This window comes from Lutzomyia longipalpis, chromosome 2 (genome assembly GCF_024334085.1).
Source record: "Lutzomyia longipalpis isolate SR_M1_2022 chromosome 2, ASM2433408v1".
Lineage (NCBI taxonomy): Eukaryota > Metazoa > Arthropoda > Insecta > Diptera > Psychodidae > Lutzomyia > Lutzomyia longipalpis.
In genome coordinates, this window is record NC_074708.1 from 13,529,708 (window position 1) to 13,545,989 (window position 16,282).

Below are 16,282 nucleotides of genomic sequence, written 5' to 3' on the forward strand. Positions count from 1 at the left end.
CCAATAAATTAACCATTTCACCCATCTAGCACGTCCTAAAATCTGCACATTGAATCTCTTTGAATTACTTTGCAAATTTTCCACATGGATTTTCTTTGCAATTTCCAAGCAATAATTCCAACAATGTTAGTCGCTTTCCCCCCTATCATGCTCAAAAATGACCGAGTACTGATAACATACGGCGAGCTTTTAGCATGATTGATGATGTGTCATTTATCATTGGGAAAATGCATCTTTTTCCCAACATTGTATGGATTTTGCGTTAAAATACAATTCATGTGATTTATGGTGTGTTACACATGATTTGATAATGTACAAGAATCAGTGTTTAAATTGGAAAATTGAAAGATAAAAAAAATACATAATGCACCTTCTTCTCTTCTCTTATTCTTCTCACTTTACTTGAGATTCTCTGGTTTGGTTTTTTCTTCCCAAACAGATGTCCATTTTCCCAAAGCTTGCAATCTTCGGTGTGGAAGTAAGAACAATTCTGTGAAATTAATGCTTGCAATAATTACCATCTAATTAAGAAATTCACCATCTCAAGAAATTGAGGAAGGTCTTAATGCAATATTAAATACACCATGAAAGTATTGCATAAATCTGAGGCAGATCTGGTGCTTATTTATTAAATAAATCATTTATTTAGAAAATAGAGAGTTTGTGGTTACATCTGTGAATTTTCCAACCCAAATTTTAGTTTAAGATTCAAGTTCTGAATTTTCAATTTTCTTGTTAACTTTTATTAAATTTTCATTGAATACTAAGACACAGATGAATCCTTAATTTTTCAAACAAGTAATTAAGAAGGTAATCTGAAGAATAAAATTACTTATTACATGATTTTTTCCATATAAAAATGCTCATTCATTCCTGTATGGAAAAATCTCTTCACAGAGACAAAAAAAATACAAGTGACGTCATTATTTGCATTTTTTAGCAAATTATAGGCGTCTTTTTCCAATCCCTTATTTTCTTATTCTTTCTCGTTCTTTTTAATCTCTATAAAATAACGCGTATCCTGATTATTTCCTTGAATTTTCAAAACGAAAACGAATAAGCACCTAAACTTTAGTAACTCATCTGGAAGGCTAAATTGTCACTTAACCCTTTCGCGTCCAGCTTCAAATAAAAAAAACATTAAAATATGCGCTCTTTTATCACGATATTTATTCTATGGATGTTTCTATGGAATTAGACCGTCTTCTTTGGCCCCTTTTGCGTGAATTTGATGCATTTGGAACTTGAAAATACCTTTGAATTTATGAAAATTAGGAAAAATAAAATGTCTCACGTTTGGGTCAACGTACGACCCAAAAAAGGAAAGGATTAACTCTTTTTGGTTTTTGAACTTTTACATATGATTGTCTAAAGAGATGTTATTCCTAATAGAATCTAAGCATGAAGCTCAGAATATTTCCTGAAGTAGCATCGGGTTAGCCATCTAAATTCATCAGGGCATGAATTCTCTAAGAGTGAAAAACTCCCGTGATAAACTCCTGAAGACTTTAGCGCTTTAAAAGAAATGTGAAAACCGGGAAAATCTGTGATGATGATGTGAAGTTTTCCTCACTTTTCCCCCGCAAAAAGTCTTCGGGAGTTTATCACGAGAGTTTTTCTCTCTTAGAGAGCTTAGAGAATACAGACCCAGGAGTTTTTTAGAGTATTAAAATTCACTTGTTTTAAGTGTTAAATACCGTAAAATACAAAGTATAACGCAACTTTTCTGCTATGCAGCTAAAAATTTTGCAAACTTTTTACCCTCTAAATAAACATTAGGGATTGCATAGAGATTTAATTTCTCTCATGAGTAAAATTAACTTATGCACATAATTCTAGTATCCTCCAGGTAGAGCGAGAAGCAAAAGAGTGTATAGTATTTGTAAAGCAAAACCCATGGAATTAACTCATAGAGAGCGAACGTTTAAATTTACTTTTCAAATGAAAGTTAAACACACCCCCAAAGTTTAGCAATATAGTGCACTGAGATATTGCTTTAGTAAACTCTCTGCAATTTCCTGCTTCTTTTCCCCAGGATGTCACTTATGTGTGTGGGAGCCACATACACAGCGTGGTGTCCTCGGTTTGGATGGAGAATTCACTGCGATAAGCGACATTAAACGGAATAAACATTTCTCTTGTTGGGAATTTTATTAGTGAATTTCACGAAGAGGGAAAACCCCATAGACAAGATGTGGGTGGTGCAGCTAGTAAATTGAGAAAGTTCTCGAGAGGAAAATCTCTTGGGTTACCTGAAAATTTGTGTCTCTCGCTCCTACCATCCCCCTCCCCCCTCTGTGTTTTCTATACGGAAAACACTCCTCAAAATCCAAAATTCATAGTGAATTTTCGTGTTACTCTCTTCCCTATTTCCTGGTTTTGTTCAACAAAACCCTCTTCTTGTCGTTTTTCGGCTTATTTGCCCCCCAAAATGTACACACACACCCCCACTGGAATACTGAATGGAGGGCGGATGGAGTCTGCAGATGCCTAAAACCCCAGGAAAATGTTCTCCGTTTCCAATTAAATTTATTGTGCAAGGAGTTTATTTACTCAATTAAACGTCCAAAAGTTAGGTACACTTGAGTATGCTCTCCATCATATTTACTTGCTTATTTATTACACAAAGATTCTTCTCTCGTTGTGGCCCTATCCACACAACATCATTCACATTGTACACTTTTGTTTGAGGCCTATTTACACCGCCACACCAATTCTCTCCACTTCCCACATAGCTTTTCCAGCCACCCTCAACGCACAAGGGTGCTACTCCTGCTTAAATTTGTTGGTGGATGATAAACAATTATCAACGATGAAATATTTCTTTTCACCACAGGGATAATTGATTGTGTCTGCAAGAGTGATTTTTCTTTGCCGTAGGAGCTGCTGTGTGTGTGTTTAAAATGCTGAAGCACTTTCTAAAATGGAAAATGATTTGCGAGATATTTCTTCGGTGTGTTGGAAAAGCTTAAATGGATTTTCCTGATTTTGTGAAGGTTTAAATTTTGTGTGAGTGTGAGGAAAAAGTTCTGTTGAAATTAGCAGAAGGAAAGCAAAATGAAAAAAAAGGTTGATTTTTCTTCTAGCTCATTTGACTTTTTGCAAACTTTATTTTTGTATTAAGCGTAATTGCTTAATTTGTTTTAAATTGAAAATATGGCTAATGGTCGGCAAATGAAGAAGTTTAATTCGTTAGACTTTAAAAAATAATATTCACAGAAAAATAGCCCAAAGAAAGATTTTATTTTTTAACTTTCTGTAAAAAAAAAGTTTGTGTTTTCGCGGATACATAGAAAATTGCATTTTACGGAAGCTTTTTAGAAATCAAACCAATAAAATATATAATTGAAATTCAATAATAATTGATTAAAATCTCTTCATACGAATCATTAGGAATCAAAGCAGCCCAATAAAATATGATCAAAATATGTAAATAAATCTGTTTTTTTAATTATCTAGATATCACTACATAATGTTCAATTTGCCCTAATTTCTAACTAGAAGCATTTCAAATTATGTTCAAATTACAGCAGTGATAACGTAACGTATTAATGTTAGATTTTTAATTACCTACAATAATAATGTTATTAATATTAAATATTTGGATATAGAATGAATAAATGAATAAAATTTCTATGTAATAGTTATTAAATTGAAAATCTATTTGAACATTTTATGTTCTTTTGAACATTTATTGTTTATTGTACCAAATCTAATACCTACATTATATGTATATTTATTTTAATTTGTGGCATGTTTTAAATCAATTTACAGCCAATCACAATCAGATTGAAAATGTTTTTCATTTCCGGTAAAAAAAAAACTTCAAAAAAGAATTCTTTAAAAGCTCTATTAGGAAAATTATAAAATTGAACTCAATTTTTTAAGGAAATTCATCGTTTTGCACGAATTCTCAAACATTCCAGGCTTTTTCTGTGTACCGTGGAGAATAAATTGAATTGTTTTTTTTTTTTTTTTTGAATATTAAAGCATTTACTGATGCATTGGGAATGGACTGCACCAATTGATGTGCAATTGAGTTCCAAATGATTCGCTCTGAATAAAGAGATAAATCGACAGAATGGATTTGTGCTTCCTCGCACTCCTTCCTATGAAAGCACACAAAATGCGATATTCGAGGCCAAATTTACCCACAAACCTCCCCCCACTTGGTGGTTGCTCAGTGTGGTCCGCTTTTATCTCTATATGTAGCATCCCATTCCCATTACTATTCCAGCACGAACGATTTAGTGGCTTCAGCATTTATTTTTGTCTCCACTGAGAATTTCTGCGCGAACTTTTTTTTTTTGCAACCCAGAAGACTGTCCAAAATGCTATTTATTTTATTTATTTTTTGCCAATATAGCGCTCTTCCCATCCAATTTTGTGTTATTTTGTTTATTTTAATTTGTTGTATGTGTGTGTGTGTCCATTGAATATCTTTTCACCCGTGTATGCGGTGTTATTTTTTTCTTCTTTTTATGCCATTCATATGATTTTCAGTACATACACCGGACTGGCTAGCTGGTTCATGGACGCTACTTTATTCCACGTTGTTGTTCCAAAATGGTGTTGATGAGAATTTTGCATTGATTTCCGCTTACGAAGGGTAAAGAGATAAAATATTCAATCAAGGTACTCACAAATGTTGGGGGTGGGGCTATGTTGCGATTGAAATGCAAATGAAATTAATAAAAATAATCGCACTTTAGCGATCAGCTATCTGGCAGTGAAAATTTATATATTTCCCTTTAGTTATATTTTTTGTATTAATTTGAGATATTGCGAACATTTACAATTAAATTTATTATGCCAACAACTATTACTTATATGTCAGTTTCAACACATACCCTAAACTTTTAAGGCTTATGCCAAATTTTATGCAACAAAAATTCATTTTGTATAAAGTTTATTTCTCAGACAGAATATTATAATATTCCTTTTGCAGTGTGTGTGAGTCTGTGAAGCTCAAAGAAAATGCCGAAAGGTTTCCTTTTGGTTTGAGAAGCAGCTAAAACTTTGTGCTCTCAGTTGAAATTCAAACGAAAGCATCCTGGAATGATAGAATCATAACTGAAGAAGCATTTTGAGAATTTAAGAATCAAGCAAACTTTCTAGAAAGGAATCTATTTGATCTGAATTTAATACATCTAATACGTCTCATGAGGCAAGACATTCATTTTCTTCAAGTTTCTGCGCAAGCTCGTGAACTTTTACTAAAGAATTTCAAATGTACAAAAAAATATAGAAAGTACATAAAAAACATTTAAGTTTTCTCTTTAAAAATTTGAAAATTTAAAGAAAATGTATTCACGAATTTTTTATAAAACAAAGCCCAAGTTCAATGTGAAATAAAAGAAATAAATAAGATCCCTTCATGAAATTTATAAGATTAAAAAACTTAAAAATAAATTTTTAATTTTTAATTTTGAATTTTGGAATTTTCAAAAAGTTTTTGAAATATTTTTAGCTTTCAGAAGAACTTCCATTTAACTCCCAACTATCACAATTTTCCAGTAAAATCCAAAAAGACCAAAGCAAGGAGCTTTTCAGGTAACCAAATTTCATCATCGATCGTGCAGTCTATATATAAAATTCTTATGTATATTGCACAAGGATGCAGATTTCATTAGAAGAAAATTTATTCTTCTTCTGCGAATTGCAAACAAGGATAAATTCTGTCTGGATTTCTCAGAAGAATTTCAGTGTCTTGAGGTTTATTAATATTGCAACAATATTTATATTTAATCTGCATTTCATAAAGGAGCTTACCCACTTTCTATGGGTAATCTCTTCGTTCAAGAAAGCAATAAGAGCAAGCACATTTTTGCAGAGCATCGAAAAAGAAAAAGAAATCGTCAGACTTTTAATTTTCTTTTGAAATCAGTTATAAGAAGTCGACGAAGTTTTGCCCGAAAATACGAAGAATGACGTCACTAAAATGTTTTTTTTTTGGTCTCTTCTAATCAATAAAAAAGCAAGAAGTAGACTAAAAAGCATCTCAATGTTATGTTCAAAAATCTTAATCTTTATTGTAGCGCCCGACTCACTATCCAGCGAATATTAACCTAGCTCATAGAGTGAGTACCCTTAGATTGGCGGTAACTGTAACGGCTGCCCTTCCCTCGGCAACGGCTTCTGCCCCCAGGTTACAAACCCCCAAATAGGTGAGAGAGAGAGTACGAGAATCCTCAAGAGAATATAGGAGAGCACTGAGAGAGTAATTATGTGAGAGTAGTAAAGAGGGATGATGAGAGTAGAGTCAGTCGGAGCTCAGCCTTGTGCGGGTATGGCTGCGTAGTGAAAGTGCTCTGTAGGTTTAGTTTGAGGACGAGGGTGGAGGTTACTGGGGGAGTTGACCAAAGCCCTGTGGCGCCCCCTATTCAGGGCGCCACATTATAATCGCAACAGTTTTCCTAGAATTTATAGTTTATGAAATATTCTACTTTAAAAGTTTCTTCATTTTAATAAAAATTTCACCAATACTCCCTTTTGGTGATATTTTCCACCCCTTTTTGCAACTTTATTATGCTTTTCCATTTTATATGGTAAATCTTGGTAAATTGAAAAGCCCGGGTAGAAGTTGCTTGTGAGAAATCAGAACTGTAACTGCTCGTGGATCCTTTTATTCCTTACGTCCTCTTCTTGTGTGTGTGAATTATTTATGGGGCTTTTTTGTCACACAGTTGCCTCCGAGGCGCCGAGTTTCCTTGGCGCTTCCAAAGGCACTCTCGGGGGCAAAATGTTCGTCTTCTTTTCCCTCACATCCACCCAGCTCGGTTTAGGGTATCCTCTCCTACTGAAAATGCTAATTTTCTGGCATTTCGCAAGTCACCGGGATGGAATGGTGAAAAGGAAAGAGCCCAAGCACACAACTAAATGAATGATGAAAAGAAATATTAGCCAAATTCACAATCCCCTCCCATTATTGTGATTTTCCTCCCTCGCACAAAAGGCATTCTCTTGCTAACTACGCGCTTGAAAATTTTTTGAAGGGGGCAGCATTTCTCGTATAAAATGGAAATTCTCCACCGCGACCCCTTTTGCACACGGGGGCGGTGGATGGTCAATGATTATGAAAATCGTGATTAAAACAACCCGTGAAATTAATTTAATTGTTCCTTCTGTTTAATTTTTCCTTTCTTCTTCCCACTTTTCGCCTTTCATTTAGTTCCCCGTGCTAGAAGATGAAAAACCCCCCGCTTGTGTGCGTGGTTTTTCCTGAAACTTTCTGCCATTTGTTGGCACAGATTTTTCCTATTTTCTCACCCTCCCATACCCACAGCTCAAGCCTTGTTTCGTAGCCCCCCACCCGCCCCAAAAAAGGAGATGAAAATGAACTCGCCGACCTATGGTGGAGGAGAAAATATGGAGGGTGGATGCCTTTATGGTTTCTGGTCTCACACAGTGTTGAGTGGAAAGACGCACAGTGTAAAAGTTGGAGAAAAGCCTAAATAAATATGAAATAAGGTGAATGAGAGATTTTTTTTTCAAGAGATGAAAGCCAAAAGTTTTATACTTTCGGCCCTTTTAATTTTTTTTTTTTTGCAGTACACTCATGAGGATAAAAAAGCGTCCAGGGGGAAACTTCTTGAGTTTGAGTTTAGATGTTTGATCTAATTTACAGATTTAGAGATTTTCCAGCAAATTGTGGGAACTTTTTTTTAAATTCTATTTGGTTTATTTAATTGAAATTGAACTAGTCTCTGCCGTGAAGCTATACTTAATTGAAAGATAAATTTGAGTTAATTTGTTTATTGACAATTTGTGGTCTGATAAAAGTTTCTGTTAAAATCGTAACGTCGATGGACAACTAATGGATAACGAATAAAATGAATTCTACATTTTTTTTTAGCATTCTCATCATCCTAATCTATAGAAATCTAACAAAACCAAGATTGAATACTACTTAATTAAATTACTAAAAATCATTTTTTTCCTATATAGTTCATCTACTTTCACAACTTTTGTATCCAACTTTAAAGAATCCACGTGTTTTGTAGATTACATCAAGCTATGCTCCACGTAATTCTAAACCACATACCCCACAGCCTTTGGTGAAGTTCATTCTCTCTCTCTCTACCTGATCCCACTGTCCCAGTCCTCACAACTCAACAAAACTTCCGTGTAAGCTATTAAAATTCCCCTCTGCGTTTCCATAAAGATTTCCTGGAGTGTACTCCACCTCAAGTGTTGAGGAAGTTCCCAAAGGTCTGTTCTTTGGTTCACATTAAACAAGATTCAACTTTTTTTTTATACCTTCATACATAACACACAGAGCATCCCTGAACTAAAGAAGGAAAAAAAAAGTTACGCTCTCTGCTTTACTTTGCCCCTTAATTGGCTGAGAGTATGGAAATTGATAGTGGTGGAGGATTTTCTTTGAAAAACTTCTCCATGAGTGTAATGCTATGTGAATGCTAATTTTCACACATACCTACTAATTAGGAATAAAAGACTTTTTTTCTGCTCTGAATGTCGTCTCGAAAATGTACTCTAAATGCATTTTCTCTCTTTCTTTGTGACCTTCTGCTTTTGGTTTGTGTACGGAATTTATGCCATCACCACCGCAAGCTGAACATTTAGTTGCGTGGATGGTAAAAATATGAAAAATACATTAATTTCATGTGGAAGTCACAAGTGTGTTGCCTTCCCCGCAGAAATGTGTGTACATAAATTGCTAGGCTGCTGAAGCACACAACGAGCACCACATACTGCCTTGAACTATAGGTACAATTCCACATAGAGAGGGATTCCTCCTCTGCAACACTTGCCACGAAAAAAATTATATATGGGGGAAATCTCTCCTCTGTATGGCTGATACTTTCACCCCAAGTGTTGGGATTTTTTTCAGTGTTGTATATATATGGTGCATGTGCCGTCAGTGTGTAAATGAGGGGAGCAGAGAAATGAAAAATAGTTCTTCAGCGAATCACTTAATATTCAGCATGGCATTGGAGATTAACTGGCACAAGACAAGCCGGAGGGAGATGCGGTTGGGGTTCTCTTTGTTCAACTACAAGGGGAGACTTCTCCAGCAGGGGTGTTGTGATACGTTCCTCAATGGTTTGCTGTTAACCTGTTCGTGGAAAAGCCATTTCGAGAGGCACTCGGGGATAACGTATTGCTTTTATGGGGAAAGTTTTTTCCGCCTTTAGGAGGGGAAGTTTGATTAAAAATTTGTTAAATGATAGGGAATCTGATTAGTGAGGTCCAGCAATGCTAATATAAAGTTGAAAAAAATTCAAGGGGCATGCAAATGGTAAACAGAGATGATTTTATCTGTATTTGCTATATTACAAGTATGAGTACTTTGACCTTTCCTTGTTTAGTCAAAGATAAAAAAATGTATTTTCTTAATTTTAAATAAAGAAAATTAAAAATATAGAAAAATAAACAGATTTTTTGTTTACCGTACAAAATGCAAATAATTCATAACAACGCAATAAAGAACACTAAATCAGAATTTAGTTGTTTGCCTGTTTATAAACATGATAAGAAAACATATAATTTACTAGTCAACCCGAGCCCCCAATCACGTGTGAGCAAACTCCATTTTAAGCTATAAAAGGGGGGGGCGTATATTAGTAGGGGGATGAATAATACGGTACCCCGAGAAATTTTTGAAAATAAAAAAATCCCGTTATCTGACCCTTCAGCAGGTAGAAAATGGGATAAAATTAATTTTTCTGTGGGGGCGCTATAAAGGGGGGTCGGGGCGGAATCCTATATAGCGCTTGCAACTCGTATTGACCCCCTCTACCTCCATACCAAATTTCATTAAGATCGGCCCAGCCGTTTAGGAGGAGTTCTTGTGCCACAGACAGACAGACAAACAAACTTTTCAGGTTTATATATTAAGATACCAAGAAAGCTCATTCTATCTTACTTTTACTTTCTTAACTAAAAGCATTTTTTTCCTGGTGGATTTTTGTAAACAAAAATTCAAATTTTCTCATCAATTCAGGGAGCAATAGATGAAGCGCTTGGCTTGTATTCTAAAGATCTTCGGTTCGAGTATGGACTGGACACAGCTTTATTGAAAGCAATGTTTCTATTTCTCTAAAACAATCAGGTGAGACACATTTATGGTCTGAGGGATACCTTCATTCAGTAATGAATGATGAGAATACAATTACATAAAGGACTTTGCGTTGTCAATGCAGATAGCTCCCTACTACTTTTCAAGAAAAAATATGAATTTTCTGTCCAACAATTATTTCCTTTTATTTTAAAAAAAATTTTCCAAGATTTATTTATTAAAATATTAATAAATACTGAGGAGAATTCATTGGAAAAAGTTTTAATAAGGAAAATAATAAAATATTTTAGCAACAAAAATTTATTCTTTAAAAATAACTATTTTCGCTTCGATGGAGTAGAAGCTTCTTCATTGAAAAGCATTCTCGATTTCCATTGATTTCTTCTTTAGAATTTAAACCACCCCTTCTCTCTCTCTCTCGCCTCGTCTATACACACAACAATTGCTTTGAAAGGTGAGATTTGCAAGAAATGATCCTTGAGACTCACTACTGAACTGACAATGGTGGGTGGATGAGTGTCATTGCGAAGAAGCCCCAAATGGCATATTTACCCCCTCATTCCACCCATCAACATCGTGTTTAGTGTACAGAAATGACTTTTTTTCCTCTCATATGTAGTATAGAGTACAGTTTGATGCAGAAAAAGGGAAGCTGAAAGAGGATCACGTTCATCATTTTTGTACAAACATGACAGGGCTTGGGGTATGTGTGGAACAGTGATTGTATGTCTGTTTACATCCTGGTTCTGCTTCTTCACTTGATATTCCATTTTCCAGGGTGTTTTCGGTGTATGACACGTGTGTAATTATTTACATTCATTACCCTTCCGCAATTGCTTGTCATCTCTCCCGTATATAAATGCGAGTAATTACGCATTCGCTATATATGTATGTATCACACACTATACCCATATTAGGCCAGCTGAGATGTAAAATTACCTCCAAATAAATGGGGGACTAACCAAATTTTGCACCATTTGATTCAGAGAATTATAAGAAACCTTTTTATACTTACTGGAGTGCTCTAAAACTTATGCTCCTTTCAAAAAATGCGTTTAAATATTCCCATACATTTTCCCATAGAAGCCATCAAAGCCACTGGGGGGTTCCAAGAAATTGCTCACACAAACCACATAAAATACTATAGTTTTTACAATTTCCACTCAACAAATTATAACGAGGATTAAAAAAAGTACTTCCTACATGAGATAATGCAGAAATAATAAGTAAACACACATTATATCACAAAAAAAAAATCCCCACAAAAATGAAAATATTTACTCAAAAATTCTCAACTGTCAATTGACGAATCATACTTTTTCGGAACACGAAATTCAGCGACGTCGCATGTTCGTTCAATGGCTTCGATGCTTTCTATGGAAAAATGTATGAAAAATTTTTCAAACGCATTTCTGAAATGAGCATAAGTTTTAGAGCATGCAGGTAAATATTAAAAAAATTCTTATATTTTTATGAATCAAATGGTGCAAAATTTGGCTAGGCCGAATTTATTTAAAAGTTTGGGGTCATTTTCCGCTAATTCTACTGGCCTATATAGCAGAGAATTCTTTCTCAAAGTAATTTTTCACTCTCACATTGGCTTTTTACACTCTACTCTATGCACAATGCCAGGAGGGATTTTGTGTTAAAGAAAATCACTCTCTTTCGTATTTTAAGAGAAAATTCCCCAAGTGTAGTGGAGAGTGTGAAAAATTGTGAGTTTGCGATGAAATCTCATGGAAACTCGATGCGAAGGCGTTCTTTCTTTTTACTTTCTTTCTTATCGTGTCCCCTCTTGTCTTTTTTTTTACCTTTCACACTGGTTGGTATTACACCTCCCGTCTCCGGAAGAACGAGACTTTGGTAGGGAATTGGGTGTGAATGAGGAAAAATCACTCGTGACAGTGGAAAATGAGAAGAAGAAGGAGCATGAAGGGTGCAGGTACGTGTAAGGACTGTGTGTTGTTGGAATTGTTCTGTCTTAAATTGTTGATTTATCTATTTAGTGTCAGTTGGCATTTAAGGTAAAAATTGGGGATGGCACGTGTCAGAAATGACCTAAATACGGTAGTCAAACGATTTTGCAAACGTTTAAGTTCTTCTTCTATGATTTTTTAGAAAGTTTTAAAGACCCTTTATTAAGAAAAATCGTTCCCATGTGATTCTTTTGATTAATTTTTAGTCTATTCCAACTTAACGATCAAATATTAGAAAGACAGTAATTAGTTTAAGGATCTTAAGAAGACAAAGAAGCTTTACACGAGAAATCTAAATAGAATCTCATAGCAGGTGAGCAATTGCGTAAAATCTTCCCAATTCATCTTCATCCAAACCACATCACATCATCTGCTTTGTTTTGTCGGCCAGACAAAAGGTCCATTTTCATGCACTCAAGCGCATCCTCGGCTATCATCTAAAACCCATTTATTGCACCAAGCCCCACACTACACTACATATACGTATATCTAGGTAGCACAACCCAACCCCCCATATCCATTTCCGTGCGGTCATTCTTCCTTGTGCCCGGAACCCCATTCAGTGGTTCGGAACAAAAATCAATTCACTGTGAATAGCGACACTGGAGATTGCTTTTTCTGCAATGCAACTTCCAAGTGGGATTCTCTTTTTTTTGTGCCATTCTCCATTTTCACTGTCAGAAGTTTTTTTATTATTATTTTTTCTTGCGCAATATAAAAAGTGAAAAGGTTAGCGTGCAACCTTCATTTGAATGTTCACACCGCATGCAGTCAGACATTCAATCATGTGAGAGTTGTTTTTTTTTTTAAGATAAACTTCAATCTAATTTACCAGCTTGTTTTAGGGGTGCAAGGCCTAGAAAAATATATAAACTGGGTTTATTTGATAGAGAAACTGCTTAAAATTCAGCCGAGTAAGTTAAGATAACTTAACAGAAATTTCTAATTAGAATCCATAACGAATTTCTTCATTGATTGATTCTATTCACAAAATAATTCATAAATATAATAAATATTAAATTATTTTGCTTTCTGTCCAATATTTTTGTGCAAATGGGAATTATGTAATTTTTGAAAAATAATTGACTAATTTTGTATGTACAGAACGTACAGAAGCCCAGCAAAAGCATTGCGACATGATAGCGTGATGGCATTTTATTTCATCTCAAATACCTAGTGAAATTGACCTCTAGAAGTAAATAAGAAATCTAAGTTATAACTAAACCTTATTTACTTAAAACTGACTCAAATAGAGATTTTTTTACATATTAATTTAGCAAAAAATACAACAAAAAAACGGATTGAAAAATTTAATTTTAAAGGAAATATTGGGTTGTCCAATATAAAATCATTTTAATTAGTTTTAAGCTGAGTAGATATTAGTCAAGCCAATAATAAGAGGAAAATTTATCATTGAAATGAAAATAAAAAAAAATATTCATTTTTATTTCTTTTTATTTATTTTTTATTCTCTTTTAAAACTTAAAAATAACATTCGTTGTTTTAAGAAATATGATTGATTTTAGATAATCACAAAAACTTCAGAAAATCTCAAAAAATAATTGAAAATAAAAAAATAGAAATTCTAAAAATTAAGATTTAGAATAGATATCAGTGTTATTCAGTACAAAAAAATCACAGTTTCTGGGATTTTAAAGGCTTCACACGTCCTTACAGCTACACACACACCTAGATAAAAATAAGAAAAACTTTCTCACAAGATTTAACACGAGTAATAATTGCACCCTTTGGGATAAAGATTTCCCTTTACTGAACTACAGAAGGGCAATAATCACTCGAGGGTAAGAAATTAATACTCAATGAAATATCGTTTGTGGCTATAATCAAAACCTCAAAACCATCGATGACAGTCAAAGAGATGAAGAGCCTTGAGATAAAATTAATTAATCACATTAAAGGGACAAGAATTTAATGAAAGATTTATTTTTTCAACAGTTCTAATTAGATTCTTTCTTTAAGAAAAATGCGGAATTGTTCCCTCATTTTTTAAAGACTTTAGAAGATTAAATTTAAGCACCTGCTGCTCAATACCAGTACATAGAATTCAAAGGGAAAGAAAAAGGGAATGATAATCTTCCAATTTAATTTGCAAAATTGACAAAAAAATTGAAGCTGTATCATTTCCTAAATTTTTCTTTTTGGCATATAAAATACGTCTTTTGTATTTGTTTTGATTTTATTATTCATGATTCTTTGATACAAAATTCTTACAGATTATTCAAACGGTTTTTTCTTTGTAGTGTAGATCTTGAAAAGTACCTTAAAAATTCCCTTTCTTATCACCCCTCAAGATTAGATATGGAAAATTGCATATAGTGGCAGATAAGGGAAGAGAGCTCTCGCTTTGCGTAATGGAAATGCCAATAGCGACAGACGGGAACATTTTTCAAGCCAAACCCCCATCCTCGATATTTTTTAAAGCCACAGAGCGTTCGAGTTGATTTAAAGAGCGATATGTTGTCCCTTTAACTTGTAATATTGTATCCTGTGGTATGTCATACCCTATGGGGTGCACACCTGAAGCGTTAAGAAGTTGATTAGCACCATGCAAGGTGCCCCAAGGTGTATGGGGCACCCATGTGAATGTAATGAAGGTGATAAATAACACATTCTCCATTAAATTCTACACAAACAGCACCAATACTCTGATATGCGCTATCACAGAGCTGGTGCTGATAAAAAGGGGCCACCTCTTCGCTATGTGGATGGATCACCTGGTGACGAAAAAGTGGAATTTTTTTGTTGCCACACACAGCTAATTATAAAACCATTTCAACTTCGGAGCATTTTTGCAAGAGAAGTTAATCGCCCTTTTTTCTCCGTGGAGTGTGGGATTAATTGATGTAATTGCGAAATTGATGTAGACATCGTTTTGGGATGGGGGTCCTGCGCCCTCCGTGAGGAGTCTCGCGCGAAGGACTTCCCGGACGAGTGACATTTTTCGCAATTGGCCACGACTGCCGAGAGGGAACCCTCATCCGGTGGCGAGTAATGGTACGTGGCAGGTTGCCACGGGGAATTTCCCTATGAGCACCTGAGGTGGTTGGTTCCGGAAGTAGCTTCCGGAGGGAGGTGTTTTGTGTGTTGTGCCCAGCAAAAAAATGGGAAAACTCACCAAATGCAGGACTGTGTTGACAACCTCGCGATTGGACACCTGCCCACCGACCTCCACCAGTCCAATGAGGACGGCGAATTTGAGATTATCCGCCAGGTTGGACATGACAACCTCCTCTGGTCGTTTTATGTCTATTCCACCACCATCTACAGCCACAACCGAAGACCTCCCGTCAGTCATTGCGGCACACCAAGAAATCACAACTCACGTAGCACGTCCCACAGGGCACACAGGGATTTCCTTTGTAAGCAAAAGTACGCACTGGACACTAAGGTAACTTCTCGGGTTAATTAGTTATCCATAGGTGGGCAGGAAGGTCACAGAAAGATCACTTTTTCACAACACTCAACTTTTTCACGTCAGCCATGTTCATTTCTTCTTCTTCGGTGTTATTTTGTCGGAGTCTTTGCATGTACGGTGCGGAGGTAAATTTTGTTCTATGCTCCAATACACGGCTGCCAACATACACCAAAGGAAAATTTTCATGGAACGAGAAAATTTTACCAATGCCGAGAATTCCGGAAAGTATCGAGATTGGAAAATTTTTTGAATCCTGTGAATCTGTTGGCAGTTTTCTTCCATATTTGCGCGCCTTTTCCTTTGCAAAAGGAAAACAATATATTGTTCTTTTATGATTGCAAGTTTGGAGATCTCTGTTCACTGGATATTTACAAAGGTTCCGAAAGTTCCAACGAATTTGTTGCCGTTTGCTGGTTGAATCCTTAATATTTCCTTAATGAAGCTCAGAACTTTTATGTCTTGACAAATTCTGAATTTAGAATGTTAATTGATGTTTCTTCAATTGCTTGAGTATCTCCTGAGAATTTTTATCCTTCGGTATTTCGTGGATTGTATCAGCACTTGTAGTAAAGACCTGTTAAGGAAATTTCTTTCCGAAGCAAGAAGGCAAGGAGGGCTCTCCCCATGTGGGTTGAGTCTCCTTCCTTATAGTGAATTTTGGCGAAAAGCAGCAAATGGGTATTTGCGGCGCTTAATAGTCAAACGAATCTTCCTAGTGGAATGACTGTGATTGTTTAAATTCAAATTGATTGAATTTTCCTAAGAAAACTGTATTTACACCTCCCCTGCCATCAATCCTTTTTTCAAGTTTTCCGAGGACTTTTCTTA

The 16,282-nt window shown here is 35.2% G+C and overlaps 1 protein-coding gene across 7 annotated transcripts in view; it reads right to left on the reverse strand.

Moving 5' to 3' along the window:
- LOC129790762 (neurobeachin) overlaps positions 1 to 15,619 on the reverse strand; it is a 165,908-nt gene extending 150,289 nt beyond the window's left edge. For 5 of the 7 annotated variants that reach the window (XM_055828464.1, XM_055828466.1, XM_055828454.1 and 2 more), the window contains exon 1: positions 15,155 to 15,619. In XM_055828464.1, the coding sequence (XP_055684439.1) occupies positions 15,155 to 15,334 (180 nt within the window). In that variant the 5' untranslated portion in view covers positions 15,335 to 15,619. The remainder of the gene's footprint in view (positions 1 to 15,154) is intronic. The other 2 variants (XM_055828458.1, XM_055828467.1) reach the window with 2 other exon arrangements.
- Between the last annotated feature and the right edge of the window lie 663 nt (positions 15,620 to 16,282).